General features: G+C 36.9%; 1 protein-coding gene across 3 annotated transcripts in view; it reads right to left on the bottom strand.

Annotated features, from left to right (window-relative positions):
* Positions 1-26,841, bottom strand: part of ttll5 (tubulin tyrosine ligase-like family, member 5) — a 206,760-nt gene that overhangs the window by 126,437 nt on the left and 53,482 nt on the right. For all 3 annotated transcript variants that reach the window (XM_051723166.1, XM_051723165.1, XM_051723168.1), the window contains 2 exons: positions 22,902-22,983; positions 16,824-16,885 (listed from right to left, as the gene is read on the bottom strand). In XM_051723166.1, coding sequence (XP_051579126.1) covers positions 16,824-16,885; positions 22,902-22,983 — 144 coding nt within the window. The remainder of the gene's footprint in view (positions 1-16,823; positions 16,886-22,901; positions 22,984-26,841) is intronic.

Below are 26,841 nucleotides of genomic sequence, written 5' to 3'. Positions count from 1 at the left end.
CTTTGCATGACCTGGAGGCATTTTGCCAAGATGAATGGGCAGCTATACCACCTGCAAGAATTTGGGGCCTCATAGACAACTATTACAAAAGACTGCACGCTGTCATTGATGCTAAAGGGGGCAATACACAGTATTAAGAACTAAGGGTATGCAGACTTTTGAACAGGGGTCATTTCGTTTTTTTCTTTGTTGCCATGTTTTGTTTTATGATTGTGCCATTCTGTTATAACCTACAGTTGAATATGAATCCCATAAGAAATAAAAGAAATGTGTTTTGCCTGCTCACTCATGTTTTCTTTAAAAATGGTACATATATTACCAATTCTCCAAGGGTATGCAAATGTTTGAGCACATCTGTAGATGTGTGTTGTTTGTTGTTGTTTTTTTTTTTTTGTCTTCTCTTTTTTCTTTTTATCTCGCTATAGCACTCGTAGGTCTCTCGATTGGATGCGTTGCCTGTCAATCATCGTTATGAAATCACCCTGCCTCTGCCAATCTGCTGTCATCAGGGTTGTTAAAAACCCTCCAAGAGTTCCTTGTGGTGGCGGTCCTGATCTTTGGTCCAGAAACTGCTAGTCTGTTGATATCTGCTCTTTCGCTTGTGAATGTCTAAAAGCCTGCTATGTGTTCCATTTGTGCTGTACCTTTGATCCCTCCATGATTTGTGAATGTGTATTGTTGAGTTTGAAATAAAGCTGGGGAAAAGAGGACAGGCAAGCAAGTCGCGTGACATACATTGTGCACACGCCGGATTTTGTATTAGACACATTAGGAAAAGGAGTGCCACCCCTTGTACATTTTGTGTTTGGTTAGTTAGAGTAGAGTAGAGTAGAAGGCTGAAGACTCGGTTTGTTTTCCACATTTTTCTTTGACAGACAGTTTAGAGGGATTGGGGTTCGTAATTTAGGGGATGTTTGTTCTGTTTAGCACCGCTTTTGTCCCTTTTCCCCTTACCTTGTGACAAATGTGTACATTTGTAAATAATTCACCTTTTCACTAAACTCGATACCATCGTTGATGGTTGTAAATAATAAACCACATTCTTGATGTTTATACGTTTTCCCTGGTTATTTCCGTTTCCAGCACTTATGGCATTTAATTATTTAATGTGGTGTCCTGCTACCCCTATGACCTTTTAGGATCGTAACAATGATTATAATACATTAATACTTTTGAAAGCTACTAAAGATATCTAGTCAAGAGCAGTGAGTGGATTTCTCATTTTCTTGTTATTTTTTGTTAGATTAATATTAATGACATACTAAACAGAGACAGTTCTATTAGGCTGCATTTTTACCTCAAGTCTGATATTTTGATACAAATACACTTTTTGTCCTGTTGTTTACATTCACTTTAGACATAAATGGCTGTTTTCATGTTAATCCCTCACCAAAATGGGCATTTTCATGGAATTTGGAATAATATTTGCATTATCGCAACTCACACACATAAAGCATGCACATAGAGGATCTTTAAGATTCTTGTGTAGTTTCTCTCTCTGCTCTCTTTTCCTTTTGGCCTGCTAACAAGATCGACTGATAAACAGTAATGAGCACCCCTGGTATAGAGTAAAACATCCATTATGTAATTTTAAGAATCTATACTGGGATCGTTAAAATTAAGATCGAAATTAATCGACAAATCTTTTTATTTTTTATTCAGCCACAATAGAAATCCTGAACTTTTACAAAGAATGGACAAATAGTCTAAATGTATCAGTTCTTCTGTTGCAAGACAACATGTTTAAATTTGATATCAACTTAAGTAATCATCAGAAGTATTTGTACAGTGACCAGACCACAAGGTTTGTCCTGGTGTCTCAACAATTCACTAAAGATTGTAAACAAGTCGAGGTTTTAACTGTTAGGCTTAACCAATGAAGTCTACATTACCTGAAGATGTGTTGGTTAGTCTTAAACAGATTTCCATTTAAAGGAATGTTTCAGGCTTAATACAAGTTAAGGCCAATGGACACCATTTGTGGCATATTGTTGATTAATACAAAATAATAATAATAATAATAATTTCAACTCGTCCCTCATTTATTTAAAAAAAAAACAAAAAAAAAAAAAAAAAAACTCTGGGTTACAGTGAGGCACTTACAATGGAAGTGAATTTTCATGAGTGCTAATTCTAAGTGCAATTTTCGTGCCAGCGCGAAGCGCAAGGGGGCGTGGGTGTGAGTGTTTACACTACTGTGGGTGTATTGTATGTAAATGAAGTGGCACAAAGCTCAATTTGCTATTTTCCTGAGAAATATGTCATTGTGCTAAGACGTTTCAATACCACCTCTTAACTCTCAGTTCCTGTTATTTGCAGATTTCACCAGCAGGTGGTGATGAACTTCATGTCCAAATTCTGAAAGTACAGAACATTAAATTATGTCCCTTCAATCGCTGCTGAAGCCGTTTGTTGAAACAAACAAATATGAGATTTGTGTTAAACTTTCTAGAGGTCATGGTTTATTTTTTCAATTATTATTTTTACCATGTTCATATGTATTATTATTCTTGCATATTTACAACTGTATTTATGATATGATTTTGACTAGTAATTTTCCACCTGTTGTCATAGAGTGATTTTTAAGTCAGTGCAAAAGTGGCCGGTAGAAGAAGCTGGTAAGAGTAAAACGTTTGGATTTGTCATGATTGTCTGACCACTTCGTTATTTTGATTATATATTTGTTTCGTCTGAAGTGTAATTCGAATGTAAAAATATTCTTGGTTTAATTTTTTTTTGTGTTTCAATAAATGAATTACATTTTTCTAAATTAAAATCGACCGGTAGAAGTGAAGTGCGTGCCGATACAATCACTGTTAATACTAGCCATGATTTATGTGTTAGTAGATGAAAATGATTAAAAATAATTAATTTAACGGAGAACACACCCAAATTCTGACAAGAATCACATTTTCCATGCGTATAAATGTAGCATGCCACTGTTGTAGATATATGCTTGACATTCATCAAGGATGTAGTTAATGCACAATAGAACGTAATTTTCAATTTTTCCAATTCATTTCATACAGTCCATTTACACTAATAACGTCTTATGAATGCGCTGTCTTTATTTAAATCACTGGTGCTTGAAGGAATGGACTGTATAATAGGATGCAGAAGCTTGAATAAACGGAGAAGAACCTTAGAATTAAATTGCACTAGGTCAATCCTTTTTGCATGTTGCGCGGGTGATTTTGCCAAACCCACTTGCACCTAGATTTAACAAGCTTGCATGAAAATACCAAAACTTCATGGCCATGCCCACTGACTTTGTGCTTATGACTTAAGGCATTGCGCTGTGCTTAACCCTTATGCTCTTAAGATAGGGAACAGTATTATGTTTACGGATTGGCCCCATTCACTTCCATTGTAGGTGCCTCAATAGTCGCATCTCCACTATTGGGCAAAATGAGGATGTGCTAGTGTGTGCCAGGGCCAGTTGCATTCCCGCTGTCACTTCCGGGGATTCATTGTGCCTCCTCGGGGCTTCCTCAGGGACAACGGCCAAGCATCATTGGCCCACCCATTACCCTTGGGCCAAAGAAGGCCAGTGGGGATTGAGGTGTGATCAATGTCAAAGGCGGAGTTTTGCTGAATCAGGTCTCATTTCCACCAAGCAAAGATCAAAACAAGCAAACAAACGGCAGCTTCAGTCTTCCACCATGTTGATTTCGAGGGCTATCAAGTCTCTAGAGTCTGATACCTCAGCTTGAGCTTCCCTCTTGGTTGTGAATGGGCGGGGTGTGTGATGTTGGCACCAGGGCGGCGTATTAGGGGCAGGTTTTAGGGCAATGTTGCAGGACTATTGGCACGATGGTGGGAATGCAGATCGATTTTGGTCTTGCAGCTCAAGGTCCAAGGCTATTGGCCCCGGCTGACCAGTTGATAGCCCTGGCTCACACTGTCCTGATAGTGGAAACGTGGCTAATGTAACCTATATTTTAACAAGGGACGAGTCAAGTTAATTTTTTTTATTTTTTGTGATAAATCAACGTTATTGACTGAGTTTAGTTTTATTGAACCAGGAACATTCCTCTACATGTCAAAATCGACATTATTGTTGTTCATTAGGGGTGTAAAAAATATTGTATCGTATTTTATTGTACAAAACAACACTCATGATTGAATACCATATGTATCGTATGATGCATAAACACTTTATATTGTAATTAAAACCAAGCAGCACAACACTGAGAGATGAGAAACAGTCTCCTCCGCAGTGAGGGTGCGCTGAGCACTCACAGGAAAAACAGAGCAATATATCTACAGTACATAGGCGAGAAGATCGATGGCAAACCCCAAGTAGATTGTAGTGTTACAGTTTGTTGAATTTGCCAAACAGCTGCGCCATGTCCTGGCGCTAAAGTACATCTAACATGTCGTTTAATTTATGCCGACATTATCATGCAAATCGATGGATTTGCAAGGCAGAAACAGCAGCAGCAAGTTGCATTTAACATCCAGACTCTCCCAGACGACACGGAGCATGACAATGAGCAAGATGCTCGTAAGTAACAAAAACAAGCTTATTAAAAAAATCTGACAACGTAAGAAACCAGCGATTACATGACACTTATTATTGTCTGATTTTGAAGCTGAAATGTAAACGGGTATGAGCACAAAACTTGCGCATAAGTTATATGCTGGTAATAACGCTGGTAATGTTTACATGCAAAGTGAAACAGAGGGAAGATGCCAAACAAATTACGTGTGCCGATCGTTTTTTGCTCAATCCGCTAAATAATATTGGATTATGTGCATAATGGGGGGGGGGGGTTCACCACTAAATAACATTGAAATAAGTTTTTTTCCTTGCTACAGTTTCCTAGCTTGATCACTGGGGGATTTAAGACATTAAGGCATGATTTTCTCTAAAGCTGATTTGAAACAACGTGTATTGTGAAAAGTGCTATACAAATGCAAATGACGAGTATAGACAAACAAATTGATCTCAAGAAAAACATGAAAATTGTGAGTTCATATGAGATTTGTCATTACAATCAAACAAAATAAATGCAGTGCTATTACAGTTTTTCTCGATTTCTTTTGGCTCATTTTTTGAAACAGTCTTATCAGTCTCTAAAAACTGTAAGTGCAACTGTCACAACTGTTTTATGGGACATCACAACTCTATTGCGTGTCTGACAAATGTAGTAACTCACCCAAAACATAAAAAAATTAATGCTTCAAAACCTACAGCAGTTATTGTGTCAGTAAATTGGCCAATGCCACCAAAATGGAAAGTTTTTTTTTGTCATCGTGTGAGCCGTACTGGTCAAAATGTTTAGATGTTTTTTCACCATGACAATCAACCCAGGAAATGTTTGTTATATACAAATTCAATTTTTGTTCTACTTTTTTGTTGACACTGACTGCTTACTGTACTATACAAGAATGTCAGTTTTGTCTAGCTGAATGCTATTGTGTATCTGACTGAGCTTTTAAGATACCGATTTCAACAGTAGGTAAAAGTTTACAGGGAAAAGTCAATACTGCACAATACTGTAGTACACAGAAAAAGGATATGCACATTTGTATGTATACAATAAATGTATATTTGTAGCAATGTGTTACATGTAAACAGAAACTTCAAATTTGTATGTCCATTTTTACACATTTCTTACATGTAAAGTCATATATAGTGAACAGAAAATTGCCACAAAATTAAAATAAATAAACCCGCAACAATGAAAAAAACCTGCGGTAGTTCTGTAAAAAACAATAATTTGTACCTCCTCACAGTACGTAACACTGGACATCCTGTCGCTCTTGTTGGTCTGGCCAGATATCACAATCATTCCATGTCATAGTTATTTATGGAATATTCATGTATGTCTGACAGATTTTGATAATTAAATTGATCATTTTGCATGTGATGGCTCACACGATGAAAGAATGTTTAGAAGTTGTGAAGAGTATGACAATTTCACTGAGAATCAACTCATCAGTTTTGATCAGCAAGCCATATGCATTCAGCTATTGTGCAAACTGTAGACAATTGTACTTACTCTTTTGCACACGTGCCAAAACACGTGCAATTTGCTTAAATGAATAAGAAATTCAAATCTGCTGTAAACAAGAAACTAACTGTTCAGAGATTTGAAATTATTGTTTTGAAAAAAATAAATAAAAAATCTCATTCGAGAATTGGGCCAAAGCGATTGTGAGAGCTCTGCTTTTTGTTGCCAATGTCAGACATCTATGATTTAAAAGACATTTTTTTTTTATCGTATCGTATCGTGACATTTGTGTATCGTTATATGACTATTGTTCATTTAATGAAATTTGCCAGAAATAGGGCAAAAACACACTAGACACAAAGCTACAAATATGATCTTTTAATTAAATCTCTTGGAACAACCGTTACTCATTTCATTATGTCAGATGGGTGGGTGGGCACCTCCCATGAAATATTTCACCCACATCCTAGTGTCCTGGTTTGAGAGGTCACCTGAACTATGCTTAGCCTAAAGTTTTATTCCGAACAGTGGATCACAAAACAAACAAGACATGCCTCAAAAGCATCTATAACCATCAAAGACCAATGATTACAGTGAGCACTCCTCTCTCTGGCGTCAGGTTTGCCCTCTAGGCAGCGGGTGAGCAAATCTCTGCTTTCTGAGTGTTGACAGCCGATTGCATAATCATAACACAACTGGGTGCCTTGAGCAATCTTTATTGTAATGTGCACTCCAGAGATCTTCTACTCAGCCAAACTGTGACAGCTCACTGACTCATGTTCTGTTGACAATTCCTTCATGTAAGTCATCTTATGCTAATGAACAGAGCCTGTGGTATCTCTTCAGTGCGGTCGCTCTTATGCAGGGCATTTAGTTTCTTCACAAGCTCAGCACATTTAATCATTACAGACTTTGCAGGGCTAGAAAAATCGACACAAGCCCACCAGCAGGCAGCAATGGCCAATAAGTGGTTTCTGAACCTTGAGCAATACGAGTTAAGAGGCTCCATGTGAAGGAGACACCCAGTTTGTGCAACACCAACATAATGGAGCTTCTCCCTCATGTACAACATGAAGGCAGTCCATCTTCTTAACAGACTGCAAACAAATGTGACCTGCATGCAGGTTCCCCATGAATTTCCCATGACCACAACCAGATGCTTGTGATTACCAGTGTTAGCAACAATGCTAACTTAACTACATTGTTTAGTAGTGTGACAATAGTTCAGGTATTTTAACAGTAGTGTAGCTTTTCGAGTTACAAGCTACATTTTCCAATGAGTAGCGCTGTAGAATCACAAAACGGTTCATTTTTTGCAGTGTATTGTTTGTGAATGCAGCTGTAGTGCTGAGAAAATCAAATCATTTAGGTGAATTGGTTCTTTCGGACAGTTCATGTAAATTAACCTATAAAAATAAACAATTTCCTTATATTTAGTGTTGGGAACTCTGAATCATTTTAGTGAGTCGGTTCTTTCGGATGGTTCATGTAAATGAACTAGTTCACATAAATGATTCACTGATTCACTTGAGCCCAGCGTAAATCACAGTTCAACAGTGTGTGTCTGTGTGTGAGTGTGTGTGTGTGTGTGTGTGTGTGTGTGTGTGTGTGCAATTATGAGTATGAGTGTACTTATAAATAACATTTTGGACTGTCCTAACATTTTACAGCTTTCTCCTATGTCTTTACATGAACCGGGTCAAATTGACCCAGAGAACTTTTTTAGATGCATTTTTTTTATAGCTTGTTAATAAATACATGTGTGACGAAGAGGAGGGCATGACCGGGCCGTAAGAACGGACACCTGCCACCGAGTTGCCTCAATCAGCCAGCAGAGGGATAAAGAGGAGACGGAGACGCCAGTTCGAGAGAGAGAGAGAGAGAGAGAGAGAGAAAGAGTTATGTAAACATTCAGCGCACAAATTAAAATCACATCATGTCCTAGTGAGATTATTTAACAGTAAAAGCTGTAATTTAATGAGATAAATATATAGTTTGCATGTGCAGCACTTGAAATGTGAGTGCTTGTAAATGGCATAAAGACACAAAGTGCTCATACCATTTAGAGATCCTTGACTCATACACGGGAAACACCATCATGAGCATCAAATGCCCTGTTTGTAGCAGATGACAGTGAACAGAGTGCAAATTCACTTTTTAGTGTGAGGCACATACAGACTACATATTTATTAAATTAAATAGCAGCCTTTCGTGGTTCAATAATCACTTGAGTCATGTAGCGACCAGCTTTTCCAGAGTGGGGAGTGTGCAGTCTTCTCATGATGACCCTTATTTTGAAATTTACTTTAGATCAGTTACACTGCCATCTAGTGGTTATTCAACCATTTTATCTAGGTCATACATTCAAGTTGTTCAGAGCACATGGCATGAATGTATGGTGCATCAAAGATTTTCTTTAACGCTTTTCCTGGGACACTATTCGTTTGTAAGAAATATAAAGCTGATCATTTTCACACCAAGGACAATTTTATTCACAGAAGCATGGAAATAAGTCTCTTTAAAGTGGTATTTTGTGAAGAGAAATGCCTAATTAATCAGCCCTGGGAATGATGTCTTATTTGTGTTACTCAAGTGTTGCATGTATATGGAAGTAAAATCATGACTAAAGTCTTGGAAGCATAAAAGCATGTTGAATTGCTCTAATCGAAAAAATAAATGCATTGTATAATCAGTGCTTGCATTTAAATGCGTTGAATTTACAGTGCTTGCATTTTGGAAGGCTGAAATTTAACATTGTTGTATTTTTATGCATTGAACATTTCATTTGGAATCATTTCACAACTAATTTCATTATTAAAAATTAAATAATAAATATTCACCTTCCAAAGTTAATTTCCAAAGTATTCAGTTCATTTTTAAAATACCATTTAGATTTTTTGATACGTAAAATCCAGCCCGCTTCCTTAAATTCAGTGGTTCAAATTAGTTGGAAATGAAACCTTCCACATCCAGGAACTGCAGGAAAAGCAGCAGAGTACCGATACGCAATCTCCACCTGATGCTATTCAGTCTCACCAGTAGGTGGTGCAATGCAGTCGGGTGTTGACTGCTGCAGACCAAAGCTACAGGTAGAGAGAACGTTTTTGTTTTAGTTTGTTTTACAAAATTGTTAATGGGTAGAAAATAGATAAATATTTGATTTGCTCAATCCACTGCTTGGTCAACCCACATCAGCATCAGTTCCTCAATGCTGTGCAACAGAATTATCTACCGCTGCTCAACTTTTATTGCAACTACATATTATCTCTCTCTCATCAAACAACCGGACTAAGGAATCCCTGTGACACAAACCGTACTAGTCAGGGAAGGGTCTAGACAGGGCTTCGTGCCAACTTTCTTCTGCGTATGCATGGGTTCTGCAATCTACGTGTGCAGAGAAATATTAGTTGTCTGTTTCAGAAATAGCCTATTGATGTCCATGGCATCTGAACTTTTCATTTAGTTGTCAGCTATCAAAATCTCTATCAAAAGGTGTGGTGAAGCTGCGCACAGCACTGGACCGCGCGAAGAGGATGCATTTACGTTGTAGTGAAGCGCAGACCAATATGTGGAATGCATTGGCTTTAAAAAATGTTTATAAAAAGATTGCCAATACATTTTCCAGGTTATTATAACTCAGATGTTTGAAGTGCTGATTGCTGTGTAGGTAGGTATTACGTATAATGTAGTAGGGAGATCAGTCCCGTATTGGAAGCTTTTTTGTCTCATTTCATTTATTTGTCCATGGCTGGGTTTCCCGAGGCACTAAGTAGAACGTTAGTATCACTAAAGTAGTACTTAATCTCTACGGCGTGTTTCCCAAAAAGCATCGCTATCAAAGAAGTAACATAAAAACTTAGTAAATTAAAGAGGGCTTTGAACCACTCTAAAGTCATAAGTGCAACTTAAATGTACCTTTCCCGCATTTTTCACAGTTTATCAGAGAATAAGTTATGTTTAATAACTTGTATTGATATACTTGGATCATTGGAAAGCCATAGCCAGAAACAAGGCTTTGGGTGTGCCAAGGGAAAACTATGTGCAAGAACTGAAGCACAAAAAAGGTGACATTTTTTGTAACTTTAACAACAATTGCCATTCACAAATGTAAACATTTTTGCGCTAAATTTCTTTTCTATTTAGCCCCGCTTTACATTATAATGAATTTATTAGCCAAAACAAATTAATGACACTTTTATCAATGGAGTTGGTAGGCCTGTTAATATATCCAAATATTAGGCTTAATATTTAGTCATAACATTTTAGAACGTTACATAATTATTTTCCAAAATCCAGAAGACAAATGCACAGGTAAATGAAGGGAAATTTGCACTAACTGACAAAAAGTACTACACCAGGTTTTACATTCAATTATTCAAAAAATTCATTTAGGAAAATAAATAAATGTGTGATGCATTTTATGAAATATAAAAATGCAAAGCAGAATATCATAATCTTTACTGAAAACTCTTTGCATTTAGGGACTAAGTTTGGGGAGCTTGATTTATGTTTGACTGAAAATATACAGTATACAGAAAAATAGCACTGATATTACAGTAATTATTGAGCCAATATGAATAAAGAACAACATTAAGTCTGAAATGATGCAACTAACAAACAGACGGTAAAGTGCCTATTAACCGTTAATTATGCATAGGTATTGCATAGGCCTAACGGGAACATTTACTCAGCAAATAATTGAAATACACTATAAATAAAATTTGTCATGCTGGCAGATAATTCTTTAAATCTTTAAATCAAGCAGGATCACAGAATTAATAACTTAATGGCCTTTAACACCATATGGAAAAAATAAAGAGTAAATATGCATTACAGCTACCTTTTCAGATGTATATTCTCCAGATATTCCATATATGTAGCCTATAATATATGCTAATCAGGGAAGAAAACTATATTTACCTTATTTTGCTTGTATGGAGGCACGCAATTATGAATAATGATGCAGAAATCCGAACTCGGTAGCATAAACATTCTTAATTTAAAGTGCGCTTTTCCACAGTTTCACGCACTCCGTGCCTGTTGTTAGGGCCCGCGTGTAATCTGATATGGACTCTCTAACACACTGGGTATAATTATAGTCACTGAAATTATTACATTCTGTAATCGATGCATAGAAGTTTCAGTATAATATTGATGTATTTTACATACTATTATGAGCCGTCCAAAAAAATAAAAATGATTTCATTCGGATGTGCAAGCTGACAATTTGGGTGGCATTTGAACACCCATGGCTATGCCAGTGTTGTAGGCTTACACTATTTCAGAGGATTACAAAATGTTGCAAAAAAGAAAATCGCATTTAGATCAATAGACATTCTCCACAGTTTACGCATGCAAAGTGATAGGTCTAAATTTACATGACACAACAGTACAGTATGGCTACAACAGTAACATCATAGTAATGGATAGGCCTGAGCATAAGTATAAAGGCAATAGAAACAGTTGCGTAGCATTGGGGATGCAGTTGTACCCGTGGTAAAGGGGGCCATGAAGGCGATCGCTACCAAGGGGGGCCCGAGGGTGCTCATTGCACGGGCCCGTACCACACAAGCTACGCCACTGAATAAAAAGATGATATTCGTATTGAACATATTTCTTAAGAAGACATATGTGAGTAATGTGAGCCTGCAGTTGAAAACTTAAATATGAATTTATTAAATCAAGGATGACAATAGTGTGTGTATTCAGTTTCCAGCAAAAGAAACAAACTTTTGGCTACATTAGATCCCCTTAATATGATTCACATTGTGCACGTTCACATGCATGCACTTCTATCATTAATCTCTATAAAGTTGAGCATCAATCTGAAACCCCATCTTACCAAAGTCATCATTATTTATTTAATTAAATGCAGTGATCATCATTAACTTTCGGCGTTTCGACAAGGTTACATATTTTCATGCTTGTCAGTATTTCCAGATTATTGTCATGTTGAGAAGACAAACTCCTGGACATATTGGCCAAGGTTTCAGTGTTGGACTTGACAGCTCCCGTAACGAAGCATTCAAGTTCTACTTTATAACGAGCAATCTAAGTGCTGTTTTGGGAAACAGGCATTCTCTATAAATAACGAGCAGCATTAATTAAGATGATCATAAAAGTTTAAGTTGCATCTTGTTAGCGGGAAACTCAGCCTGTTATTTTTTGTTGTAAAAATACACATTAATTTATTCCCACTTATCCTATGTATTTTTTTTAATCTAACATTAGAAAAGCTGAAAACTGAGCTTTGACCTTTACAAATGAAGATTGGCAGAGATGTATCTGCTAGAAATTAATATAATGTTAGCCTAGATAAGATTATTTGAATGTTTATTAAATAGTTTCGTTTCAATACATTTCTGATTTTAAAAATCCTCGACTGTGTAGAAGTTCTTGGATATTTGGAATTATTTACTTCAGCACTGGACATTAACACGCAGATATTGATGTAGTTCAGGAAACGGCAAAAAAAAAAAAAAAAAAAAAAGGCTCAGTTTTCACCATGGTACAATGTTAGATATAAAAAAAATTATATCTATTCCAGCAAATCATATTAATGGAATTATTGCATCTTACATATTAATTTAATCCACCAGTTAAGGTTGTTTCCCTGCCAGTACCCTCGCGACCTTAAGTGGGTAGGCTGTAATTTAATGTGTATTTTTTTACAGCCAAAAATTTATATAGACAAATAACTGAAATGCGGGTCACTGCTTATGACTTACGGAAAGCAGGACAAGGCTTCCACTTTCGGGACTGTGGTCACCCTACTTCATTATGCCTATGTCTACCTACACAGCAATCAGTGATTCAGGGCTGGTTCTAGACACTGAGTGGCCCTAGGCAAAATTTATTTTGGAGGCCCCCCGAATGTTCTTGTAATTTATGCTGCAGTTCACATCATGCTTGCTGTGAATGGTCTATGGCCATTTCATGCTGTCTGAGACTGAGACTAACCCTTAGCATTGACCAAATTAAATTCACCTTCCAACATTCTTGATTTAATTGTTTAGTGTTTTACAAGTACAGAAACTAAAATATAGAGAGTGCAAAATAATCAATCCCATATCCATACCACGTTTTGAAATAATAATGACATACTTATATTACTATTAATATTCATGTTCAGATAAATTCTAGCCATTTCTGAAACTCCAACACACCATTTTCCTATTTCCTGCTTTGTAGTAACACTACAAGAATAAATACAACCATTTTAATAAATATTTTAATTAACATTCATTATACATTATATTCATCATAATGTTATTATATTAATTATACATTATCTGTCAACTACTAATACAGTGCATCCGGAAAGTATTCACAGCACTTCACTTTTTCCACATTTTGTTATGTTACAGCCTTATTCCAAAATGGATTAAATTCATTATTTTCCTCGAAATTCTACAAACAATACCCCATAATGACAACATGAAAGAAGTTTGTTTGAAATCTTTGCAAATGTATTAAAAAAAAAAAAAAAAAAAATCACATGTACATAAGTATTCACAGCCTTTGCTCAATACTTTGTTGAAGCACCTTTGGCACCAATTACAGCCTCAAGTCTTTTTGAGTATGATGCTACAAGCTTGGCACACCTATTTTTGGACAGTTTCTCCCATTCTTCTTTGCAGGACCTCTCAAGCTCCATCAGGTTGGATGGGGAGCATCGGTGCACAGCCATTTTCAGATCTCTCCAGAGATGTTCAATCGGGTTCAAGTCTGGGCTCTGGCTGGGCCACTCAAGAACATTCACAGAGTTGTCCCGGAGCCACTCCTTTGTTATCTTGGCTGTGTACTTAGGGTCATTGTCCTGTTGGAAGATGAACCTTCACCCCAGTCTGAGGTCCAGAGCGCTCTGGAGCAGGTTTTCATCAAGGATGTCTCTGTACATTGCTGCATTCATCTTTCCCTCGATCCTGACTAGTCTCCCAGTTCCTGCCGCTGAAAAACATCCCCACAGCATGATGCTGCCACCACCATGCTTCACTGTAGGGATGGTATTGGCCAGGTGATGAGCGGTGCCTGGTTTCCTCCAGACATGACGCTTACCATTCAGGCCAAAGAGTTCAATCTTTGTTTCATCAGACCAGAGAATTTTGTTTCTCATGGTCTAGTCCTTCAGGTGCCTTTTGGCAAACTCCAGGTGGGCTGTCATGTGCCTTTTACTGAGGAGTGGCTTCCATCTGGCCACTCTACCATACAGGCCTGATTGGTGGAGTGCTGCAGAGATGGTTGTTCTTCTGGAAGGTTCTCCTCTCTCCACAGAGAAATGCTGGAGCTCTGTCAGAGTGACCATCGGGTTCTTGGTCACCTCCCTGACTAAGGCCCTTCTCCCCCTATCGCTCAGTTTGGCCGGGCGGCCAGCTCTAGGAAGAGTCCTGGTGGTTCCAAACTTCTTCCATTTACGAATGATGGAGGCCACTGTGCTCATTGGGACCTTCAATGCTGCAGAAATGTTTCTGTACCCTTCCCCAGATCTGTGCCTCGATACAATCCTGTCTCAGAGGTCTACAGACAATTCCTTGGACTTCATGGCTTGGTTTATGCTCTGACATGCACTGTTAACTGTGGGACCTTATATAGACAGGTGTGTGCCTTTCCAAATCATGTCCAATCAACTGAATTTACCACAGGTGGACTCCAATCAAGTTGTAGAAACATCTCAAGGATGACCAGTGGAAACAGGACGCACCTGAGCTCAATTTTGAGTGTCATGGCAAAGGCTGTGAATACTTATGTACATGTGATTTGTTTTTTTCATTTTTTATTTTTAATGAATTTGCAAAGATTTCAAACAAACTTCTTTCACATTGTCATTATGGGGTATTGTTTGTAGAATTTTGAGGAAAATAATGAATTTAATCCATTTTGGAATAAGGCTGTAACATAACAAAATGTGGAAAAAGTGAAGCGCTGTGAATACTTTCCGGATGCACTGTATGAATAGTCTATTAGAGGAGCACATGGCATGGTGTTTCTACAAGAAACATGTTGAATTCAGTGTTACTGAACATAGCATGTCAAATGAACTGAATATTTTGGAAATGAATTTGGAAGGTAAATATTTATTGTTGAATGTTTAGTTGAGTTTTTAAATGTTTCCAAACTAAATATTCAATGCTTAAAAATACAACGTTAAATTTCAGCCTTCCAAAATGCAAGCACTGTAAATTCAACGCATTTAAATGCAAGCACTGATAATACAATGCATTTATTTTTTCGATTAGAGCAATTCAACCTGCTTTTATGCTTCAAAGACTTTAGTCATGATTTTACTTCAATACATTTAACTCATCATGCATGTATATTGATATGTATATTTTGTTTGTTTTGTATTTGCAGTTTTACAAAAAAGATTTGAATAACAACTTTCATTAAATTCAAGTCAAGTCAAGTCATGCCTTGGGAGATTTATTGGAATCCTGTTCAACATGTTACCTGGCTGTCTAGCTTTGCAGAACAATGCATTGTGAGGACAGTAAAGGGGAAGCTTCCGTCTTTTGTGAGAGCTACTTGGTCATAACAACACAGAAACACTTTAAATAAAATATCAGCCAAAATAAAAGCTCTATTTAATTAAGGGAAATAAGTATGATGGAAATATATCACTACTGTATATTTCTGTAATATTCACTGTTATACTACAAATAAAATAATAATTATAAATCTACAGTAATTGTATTTTATTTAAGCAATATCTCACATCTGTGATGCTCTGTTATGCAGCAATTTATTTGAAAACCATGGTGAATCTTCATAAGGGAATGTCACCCTAATTAAATATCTAACTATATTACTGAATTCTGCAATCAGTCCTGATATATATCTGCAAATGTTTTCTTCTTCAGATAGCTTTAATGTAGTTAGTTACTTTTGGTTAGTAGCGTGTTATGTAGCTAACAGCTTCTTTTAAAAGAGTAGCTTGACTGTAGTTTAACTACTTTAAGTTATGAGTAGCTTGTAGCATGGGAAACTATGGTTTCAAAGTAGCTTCACCAACACTGGTGATTACACAGCAGAACATAGTTTTTTAACTCAGTAATTTTGTCTTTTTGTACAGTACAAACATATATATACACACACACATATATACATATACATATATACATATACATACACATAGACATACATACACACACACACACATATATATATATATACATATACATACACATACACACACATACAGTATATATATACATATATATATATATATATATATATATATATATATATATATATATATGTATATATACATACATATACACATATATATACATATATATTGCTTATATATATATATATATATATATATATATATATATATATATATATATATATATATATATATATATATAAGCAAGACAAAATACTGAGTAGTTAATTTTCTTCACTTGATTTTTCAAAATCATTCATACTCAGACAGACTCACCAATTAATCATTCAGAACAATTTGTGAACTGGTTCGACACATTCATTGAAATAAATGACTGAAAATAAATTATTCACTCACAAATCAGACAACAGTAACAGCAATATCTAGTCAATGAAATGTTTCAGAGCTAAACTTACAGTAAATACAAACATCTACAGTATAATTCCAAATTCCATGACTTTTACATGACTTAAGTTTTATAATCCATTATCTTTCCAGGCCTGGCAAAAAACAATGTTACAGTTCCCAGATTTTCCAGGTTTTCAATGACTGTGTGCATGAAAACAGTGGGTAAACCTCAGTGCAGGGCTTTCTATGCTTTCTGCACATTATACGTGCAAATTTGCAAGTGAGGCAGTTAATTAGAGGATTGGTTAGGGTTAGGAATGAACTCTGAGCATGGGAAACATGAAACTTACCCACAAGAGAAAACATATCTGAGATCATGCTGGCCTTTATCTTCAAATCCAGAGGAGCGTCACTTAAAACACAAAAAAAGAAAAACATTAGGACACTCTTTTATAAAGCTTGTAATGCAAAATAACTTTTCTGACTTATGTCACAGTCCTGTGGAATGGTTGATCCTGATAGGTCAATGACATCATTCTGCGGCCAAGTATTTTTGTATAATGACCGCTATGCTGTGTAACTGAATAAGAAAAAACATAACTATATGATTTACATCCAGTGAAACTAAATTACTTTCTCAGAGTTATACTGGTTACAAACGCAAAATCATACAAGAGTAAATTAAAATGAACAGAATGTGTGCACACTACACAGTGAAGATGTTTAAACTTTTCCATTCTCTCCATACATTAGTCATTAATCTTACAGTTCATACAAAATCTGTTAAACACTGGCCCTTAACACTTACTTAGTTTACTAATCTTAAACCATGACTTGCACTGCACATAAATAACTAATATTGTCATTATATTCATGTTATATATATGTCTACAATGCAACCCACAAAATACATGTTGCAGTCATCTATCGCCCTCCAGGTCAGCTGACAAACTTTGAGGAGTTGGATGTCCTGCTGTCCTAGTTGCCGGAGGCTGGTAGGCCACTTGTGGTTTTGGTGATTTCAACATACACCAAGACAAGCCCCAGGCCACTGAACTGAATACTCTCCTGGCCTCATTTGACTTGGAAAGACTACACACCACAGCAACTCACAGATCGGGCAACCAGCTGGACCTCATTTTTACACGTAAGTGTACCAACTCAAGTATTCTTGTTACTCCTCTACATGTCTCTGATCACTACTTTGTTCAATTCAACATGACTCTCCCATCTACATTAAAACAGTCTCCACCTTTGGTTTCCTTTCGCAGTAACCTCTGTTCTCTTTCACCCTTATGCCTTTCCACTGCTGTCTCTACCTCTCTTCCCACACTAAATGTATTTACCGCGCTTAATGTAAACACTGCCACAGACACACCAAGCGCTACTTTAACAACCTGTCTAGACAACATCTGTCCTATCTCCTCTAGGCCAGCACGTGCTACACCACCCAGCCCCTGGCTGTCTGACGTCCTTCGTGAACATCGGACTGACCTCAGGGCAGCTGAGAGGAGATGGCGGAAATCTAAAGATCCAGCAGATCTAGGTAAATATCAGTCTCTGCTTGCAACTTTTTCAGATAACGTTAAATCTGCAAAAACCTCCTATTACCAGAACAAGATCAACAGCACCACAGACACTCGCAGCTTGTTTAGAACATTCAACACACTTCTCTGCCCTCCCCCTCCACCACCTGACACATCACTGACAGCAGATGTCTTCACCACATTTTTAACTAAGGTTACAACCATCAGCAATACATTCTCAGCACCACACCCTGTCAAACACCCGTCTCCTGTATGCAACTCTTCTGTCTCTATGTTCTCTCCTCTGACTGACACTGAGGTCTCTAAACTCCTCCTCTCCAACCACCCCACCACCTGTTCTCTTGACCCCATTCCTTCTCACCTTCTCCAGGCCATCTCTCCGTCCATCCTACCTGCACTCACACACATAATTAACACATCTCTACTTACAGGCACTTTTCCCACTACATTTAAGCAGGCTCAAGTAACCCCGCTGCTGAAGAAACCCGCACTTAATCCCACACAAATAGAACACTACAGACCAGTCTCTCTCATCTCATTCATGGCAAAAACAATTGAAAGGGCAGTTTTCAATCGAATGTCTGCCTATCTCTCACAGAACAAGCTGCTGGATGATAATCAGTCAGGCTTCAAAAGTGGACACTCCACCGAGACTGCCCTGCTGTCTGTCACTGAGTCACTGAGACAGGCGAACGCTAAATCCAGATCATCCGTTCTGATTCTGCTGGACCTTTCTGCAGCCTTTGACACAGTCAACTATCAGATATTACTCTCTACCCTTTCCTCGCTGGGCATCACAGGAACTGTGCTTGACTGGTTTAATTCCTATCTCTCAGGTAGATCCTTCAAGGTAGCCTGGAGAGGTGAGGTATCCAAGCCACATCAGCTGCTTACTGGGGTACCTCAGGGATCAGTGCTTGGGCCACTTCTTTTCTCTATATACACAACATCACTGGGACTCATCATTCAGGCACATGGTTTCTCTTACCACTGCTATACTGATGACATGCAATTCTACTTGTCTTTCCAATCCAACGACACCACAGTGACTGCTCGAATTTCTGCCTGCCTGGCAGACATCTTGGCCTGGATGAAGGAACACCACCTGCAACTCAACCCAGCCAAGACCGAACTCCTTGTCTTTCCAGCCAACCCTGCTGTTGAACACAACATCACTGTGCAGCTGGGTGCAACTACAGTAACGCCTTCCAAATCGGTCAGAAATCCAGGGGTAACCATCGACAACAGACTAAATTTCACAGACCACATCTCAAAGACCGCAAGATCATGTAGATTTACACTCTACAATATCAGGAAGATAAGACCCTTCCTCTCTGAACATGCCACACAACTGCTTGTCCAGTCACTTGTCATAACTAGACTAGACTACTGTAACGCTTTCATTGCAGGCATCCCTGCATGTGCAATTAGACCCCTGCAAATGATCCAGAATGCAGCAGCACGTCTGGTCTTTAATGAACCAAAGAGAGCACATGTTACACCACTCCTTGTCTCTCTCCACTGGCTGCCAGTTGATGCACGTATCATATTCAAGGCTCTGATGCTGGCATACAGAACAGTCACTGGGTCTGCTCCAGCATACCTAACATCATTTATGCAGAGCTGCGCGCCCACTAGAAGCCTGTGGTTGGCTAAGGAACGTCGCCTTGTTGTACCAACACAAAGAGGCACCAAAACACTTTCCCGGACTTTCAGCTTCACTGTACCACGTTGGTGGAATGACCTTCCCAACTCCATCCGTGAAGCTGACTCACTCTCTGTCTTCAAAAAACGACTAAAAACACATCTTCTCCATGAGCACTTAACCAGTCATTAAAAAAAATATATATATTCTTGTTGCACATTAATCTGTTTTGAATACTATTCTGATGCTAGTGTAACTTTGTAATATGGCACTTTTCGTACCACTGTCTCCTTAAGATGATTCGCTTATATTTTCCTCTTTTGTAAGTCGCTTTGGATAAAAGTGTCTGCCAAATGAATAAATATAAATGTAAATGTTGTTTATTCAGAGGGGAACTGGCCCCCACAGCAAGTCTGGTTTCTCCCAAGGTTATTTTTCTCCATTAACCAACATCTTATGGAGTTTTGTGTTCCTTGCCACAGTCACCTTCGGCTTACTCACAGGAGTTATAAATACAATAATTATTTAATTATTTATTTTTAAACACAATTCACAATTGTATTTTATCAAACTAAACAATGATGACTCTAAGACTTAATAGATATTACAGTTTCATTTTCTGTTAATGCATGATCTTCTGTAAAGCTGCTTTGAAACCATGTGTATTGTGAAAGGCGCTATACAAATAAAAATGACTTGACTTGATTTCTTCATTCAAAAACCGCAACAGTTTGTGCTGTTTTTAGAAGCACAGTCCAAATGTTTATAGGCATGTTTACAGCACACTTAAGAGCACGCTTGTGTTTGACCCATTCAAGTGCTCATTTAGAATTTCCCTCATTAGACAAATTGCTCATGAGGATTTGCTTGACACAAAGAAAACAATTGAGGGTAGGGCTGTCACGATACCAAAATTACCGTAGCTAATACAAATACCAATACAATTTTACTATTCTTTATATCAATATCGAAACCCAGCAAAAACTATTATGTTAATGACTACATTCCTTTATTTAGGAGTTTTATTATAATACACCATCTAATTGACCTGCTGTAAAGTGGCTTTGAAACAAAGTGATTTGGTAAAAAAGTGCTATACAAATAAAAACAACCTGACTATTTTAAGTTAAATATGAATATAAATATTAACCCATTAAATTAAAACAATGGCATGCAGCATTATAGTATTTCTTATCTAAGTTATCTAAGTTGTTCTGGGTATCTAACAGCAGTATAAAATATTCAAGCAAACATTCAGAAATACCAAAAAAAAAAAAAAAAAAAAAAAAGAAAAGTTTGCAAAAGTAAAATTAATTACTTACATTATTGGCAGACTTCACTGCAACATTATTTGTTTTTAGTATTGATGTGATACCTACTGTAGATACTGTACCAGTATTTCTGACATCCCTAATTGTGTGTAAATTGACCATGTTTATATAAGTATTGTTTGTTGTTTTTGAACATACATTTGGGGAGGAAAGTGTTTTAGCTTTCTTATAAGCTGGTAGGTTAATATATCACACATTTTATAAATTAAACCAGTAGTGTATACTTTATGTTGGTTTGTAACACTACACAGCCACTTGGCACCTTTAAACAAACAGTAGTCATATCATTCATCCAATTCAATTCTGGCACAAACATCAACAGCTTCAACATTTGATCAAATCTCAGCTTATGTACGTCACAGCTCAGTGTTTTTCACTAGGTTAAGGTACATTTAGCTTTTGAGGTAGACTTAGGCTGTCTACACGAATATGTTTTCGTTTGAAAATGCATCTTTTTCTCTATATTTTGCCCTTCTGTCCACACAGAGACGGTGTTTTTATCAGCGAACACTGAGATTTTTGAAAACACTCTCCCAAATGGATACATTTGAAAATTTCAGACAGTACATGCAACGGCCATTTTTCACATGCGCCGTAAGTGGATTTAAGCATTTTCATACTTTTCTTTATGGAAGAGCAACTTTTGGAAAACGCTTGGAAATGGCAGTGTGGACGGAGAGCGTTTCGAAAATGAAAACGTAATTTTCAAATGTATCCGGATTAATGTAGATGTAGCCTTAAGCACTTACTGGTTCATTTGAAGTAAACTACAGCTTTAGTGTAGAAACTGATAAAAGGCATAAAACAGTCTGAAGAGTGCATGGTAAATTTAACTGAACTCCACAAAAGGCAAACACAGAATCACAATTAGCACAATAAATACTTGTGTTTTTCTTTCTTTTTTTTTTTTTTTTACAAATACAGTAGAAGAGGGCACACTTTTCTGTCTGCTTGCCTAATAGCTGATTGACATTCTTTTTTATCTCTGTGAATAAGGTATGTTGTGTTAACAGTAGCAACAGGTCGATATATTGGTTAGGTCGATGAATTAGAAAATATTTGGCCATTTTGACAAACTAAATGGCTGTATATGATAGGTTGCCAATTTTTTTGCCATCTAGAGTTGGGACATTAAAACTTATTTCATATGCAAAGATGTTAGCCAACCATTACATTAGGTGTTAACAGTGAAGTCTTAAGGGGAAAGCAGCACCAAAACGGGACATTTATTCAGAAGGTCAGAGAGACGAAGGAAAATGGTCATGTATGAATGTCGTTCGGATTATTGGATGCCTATTTTTAAATTGCACTCACAAAGAGCAAATTCTAGCCAATGACATATATACACTAATTTCGATGACTGTTTCAGATTTAATTAATTTCCATAACACTTCCAGGTCTGGAAATCCCTATTTTAAAATTCCCTGATATTTCCAAGTTTTCTTAGTGCAAAAAAGACAGACGACTATATAGACGTAATCCTCCGGTTTCTTGACTAGCATTTTAAATGGACCTCAAAAATAGTACAATGTTTAAACAGAGTATGACATGACCCATTTAATTAAACTGTATTAGTCAATATTACATATCTGGGATGTCAAGTGTAGTTGGCAGTACTTTGGTGCCAAATCGGTACCAAAATAAAACACGGACTCAATTCAACACACAAGCAAACAATTAAGAAAGTCAATAAAGTAAATATGAAGTGAGTTTAAAAGCATATTCGTTCTTTCTGTGGTATCAAAATTTATTTGAACTAATGCTTAAATAATGTAAGTTTACTCATCGGGTCTAAATAATGACATTAAGACACCTAAATACCTGAGTGGAATAAGATATCAAAACACATCACCATAAACACAATGTAAATGTTATTAAGGGATTAGTGTGTATATTGTCACTCACCATGCCAGTGATGGAGAGAGGTTCACTTCTAACAGCCACGGTTTGAGGTTTGAATCAATGAGGACATCAAAACCATACAGTTCTGCAACACACACACACACACACACACACACAGTAAGATGGGTGAATGGAAGGACACACACCTCCCCTGAATGGAATCAGCTACTCAGAACATCTGTGAATTTAAATAAAAAATTAAAGCAGGAATGTAAGAAGATACATTGGCCACGTAAACACTGCAAAGATTTGGAAGTGAGATCAGAGAGTGAATCCTGTAAATTGCCATTCTGTGTGTATACAGAATATTTGAGTCACTCCTGAACCCATGAGAAATATAACATTTAGTATAGAAAAAGACCACACATTGTCATATAGCTTGCAAATCTGTAATATCTTACAGAGTTTCGGTCAAAGATCTTCTTCAGGCATTCTATTGCAAGTGTATCACTGTTACCATCATGATTTACCTGAGAACTTTCACCAATGATGCTGGCGATACTCTGCAAACTGACCCAGAGAAGGTTAATGAATGTGGACATCCTTCTCTAATTTGTTTTACACTCATGTCAAACCATTTTTATTGACTTCTTGAACTGTTTGATTCACAAAAGAGTGTCATATGTCCTGACTTTCTTTAACACTCTGTTGTCGTTGCTAAATAAAAATTTTACCATGTAAATGCACTTTATTCATAAAAATGATTTAATTATTGTTCAGCATTGATGTTAAAAGCATTTACTAGCGAGTCTGGTATGCATGTTTTACTAACAAATCTGGGGAGTGCAAAGTGTTTGTGAATCTGGCGGAAAGATTTCAGGAAGGTCCATTTTACGTGCAAATATATTTTATATACAGGTTTGGGGAGTATTGGAATACATGTAACGGGATTACGTATTTAAAATACAAAATATTAGTAACTATATTCCACTACAGTTACAATTTAAATCATTGGTAATCAGAATATAGTTACAGTTGTGCTCAAAAGTTTGCATACCCTGGCAGAAATTGTGAAATTTTGCCATTGATTTGAAAATATGACTGATCATGCAAAAAAGGATAGTATTTAAGGATAGTGATCATATGAAGCCATTTATTATCACATAGTTGTTTGGCTCCTTTTTAAATCATAATGATAACAGAAATCACCCAAATGGCCCTGATCAAAAGTTTACACACCCTTGAATGTTTGGCCTTGTTACAGACACACAAGGTGACACACACAGGTTTAAATGGCAATTAAAGGTTAATTTCCCACACCTGTGGCTTTTAAAATTGCAATTAGTGTCTGTGTATAAATAGTCAATGAGTTTGTTAGCTCTCACATGGATGCACTGAGCAGGCTAGATACTGAGTCATGAGGAGCAGAAAAGAACCGTCAAAAGACCTGCGTAACAAGGTAATGGAACTTTATAAAGATGGAAAAGGATATAAAAAGATATCCAAAGCCTTGAAAATGCCAGTCAGTACTGTTCAATCACTTATTAAGAAGTGGAAAATTCGGGGATCTCTTGATACCAAGCCAAGGTCAGGTAGACCAAGAAAGATTTCAGCCACAACTGCCAGAAGAATTGTTCGGGATACAAAGAAAAACCCACAGGTAACCTCAGGGCAAAAAACATATTCTTGATGATAATTGTTGTATTGTTTTCCTGTAAAAATATCTTAAAATCCTTAAAACAAGATTAATTAGATTTATCTTGTTTTAGAAACAACACAGCATAAGATATTTAGGTTTTTCAGAGAATTAATTTCTAACATGTGTATTTTGTCTTACTGTACTGGCAGAGTTTATATAGTCAAAACAAGTGAAAAAATCTACCAGTGCTGAAGAAGTAATCCAAAGTATTTAGAATACATTACTGACCTTGAGTAATCTAATGAAATACATTACAAATTACATTTTACAGCATGTATTCTGTAATCTGTAGTGGAATACATTTCAAAAGTAACCCTCACAACCCTGTTTATATATTTATATATATATTTATGAATTGTGTGATTATATGAATCTGACTGTTAATACTATGAAGAAGAACGGCACTATAGGACTCTGAATATAGCATCTGTTTAACGAATCACTAAAAAGTGCATCTGTCTTAATTATTGGCTCACTGTCTACAGCCTGCATAGACAACATTCTCCTTGAACGAAATGGAAACTCCTATGAGACTCATAGTCACTGTTAATGTTAGCATGTTGCTAAGCTAGTGATGTGTTACTCTAATAAGCAGATATATACACAGCACACATATATACTGGGTTAAAAAATCCATTTGAAATCAGAATAACTAAATTTTCAGAATTGAATAAATACATTTTATAATTAACATTTCTCTCAACTCTGCTTATGATGTCTTAATATGCAGCATAGGCAGCTCACTATGTTTTGTAACAGAGTATGAGCGAAAAAGCAGTCTTGTATATAGGAGGTCTTTATCGAACAGAGGGGAAGTTTACTGTCCCCATCCCACCTCCACCTACTGCCCTCAAGCGTTCACACAAGAGAGTGTGTTTGCACTCACGCTCTTGCATGAACAGAGCTGGTAAAGAGAGCTTAAAGAGTGTGGCAATGCTTGATCCCTTTTATTAACTATAAGCCTGTGTTGTGCTTACTTTACATTCAATTTCATGGTATCACTCATATGGCTGCCAACAGATCAATGGCTGGTGCATTTTGGGGGAAAATACAATCTTCAAAAACATTATTTCACACGTATTTGTCTATATGATTATCTCCATGTGACCCATTTGAACAGTCAGGATAGTAGTTAGTATAGGGTACCATATGTCAATTTGATTGATGAGTGGGTGTGGCCAGAAGTAGCTGACAGATGTTTATGTTTGATAACAATAGCCGGAAGTAGACCGGATGTCTGTTTGAGAGATAACAATAGACCGGATGTTTTGACAGGATGTGTGTTTGACCTCTGGTTTGACCATTGGTTTGTGGCTAACAGATGTTTTTACTGATTTTGATCGTTTTGACCATTTTGTCGAGCATGCGGTGTCTTTTTCCTGAGTGTGGGTAAGTTGGCACATTCAGAAAATATTCTGAAGGTTGATGACCATGGCTAGTGAAATGGCTGAAGATCGACTTTTTCTATCAAAAAGAGTGTGGGGTCCAAGTTTAACACATTTTCTCCACAATCCTTCTGGCAGTACCAAGTATCAATTTAATTTGACCGGTAATCATCTGTGTATGTACGATTTTGAGCGAACAAATTGTGAAGTGAAATTGTACAACATGGATGTGGGTTACGTATGGGACGAAGACCCATACTTGTTTTTCACGCAAAAAGACTGGAACGTGTTCTACAATCAAGTTTGGAATGATTTGAACGATAACGGAGATGAGGCGCTATTCATCGGAGAATGGGACGGTACGACATTTCCTTACCCTAGGTATCGTGTGGTCTGCGATCATACACAAAGAAACCAGAGGATTACGTCTATATATTCATCTGCGAAACCAAGTCGAGCCTCGCCGAACGTATTTGGTCAATCTCTGAGACAGAGCACAATGAGCGGTTCAAATGAAGTTTTTATTTCAGCGGAAAGATCTTCCTATTATGAATGAGATCTTCACAAAGATTCATTGAATGTTTAGATGGTGTGAGACGTACGATCACTACATTCGAATTAAAGATCAAATGTTTCACCCCAAGATGTGTGTGCGTAGTCACAGAGGCCAACATGTAACACCGCCCACCTACTATAATGTTGATTCGTCTGCCCACAACTGTCCAGCAAGTCATACTTGTGGCTCATTGCCCGAATTAAAACAAATGTTTAATTCAATTTAAATGTTTAATTAAATTGAATTCTGTCAAGTATAAATTAATGTTAAAATAAATGCACTTTCACTTTCACAAATTATAATGTTTAAAATCTATTAAAATCTATTAATCTAAATTGTTCATATGACTAGGCTACTAAACAA

The sequence above is a fragment of the Myxocyprinus asiaticus genome, chromosome 17 (assembly GCF_019703515.2).
Source record: "Myxocyprinus asiaticus isolate MX2 ecotype Aquarium Trade chromosome 17, UBuf_Myxa_2, whole genome shotgun sequence".
Classification (NCBI taxonomy): Eukaryota; Metazoa; Chordata; class Actinopteri; order Cypriniformes; family Catostomidae; genus Myxocyprinus; species Myxocyprinus asiaticus.
Note: the sequence above shows the minus strand (reverse complement) of the source record. Positions and strands in the feature narration are given on the sequence as shown.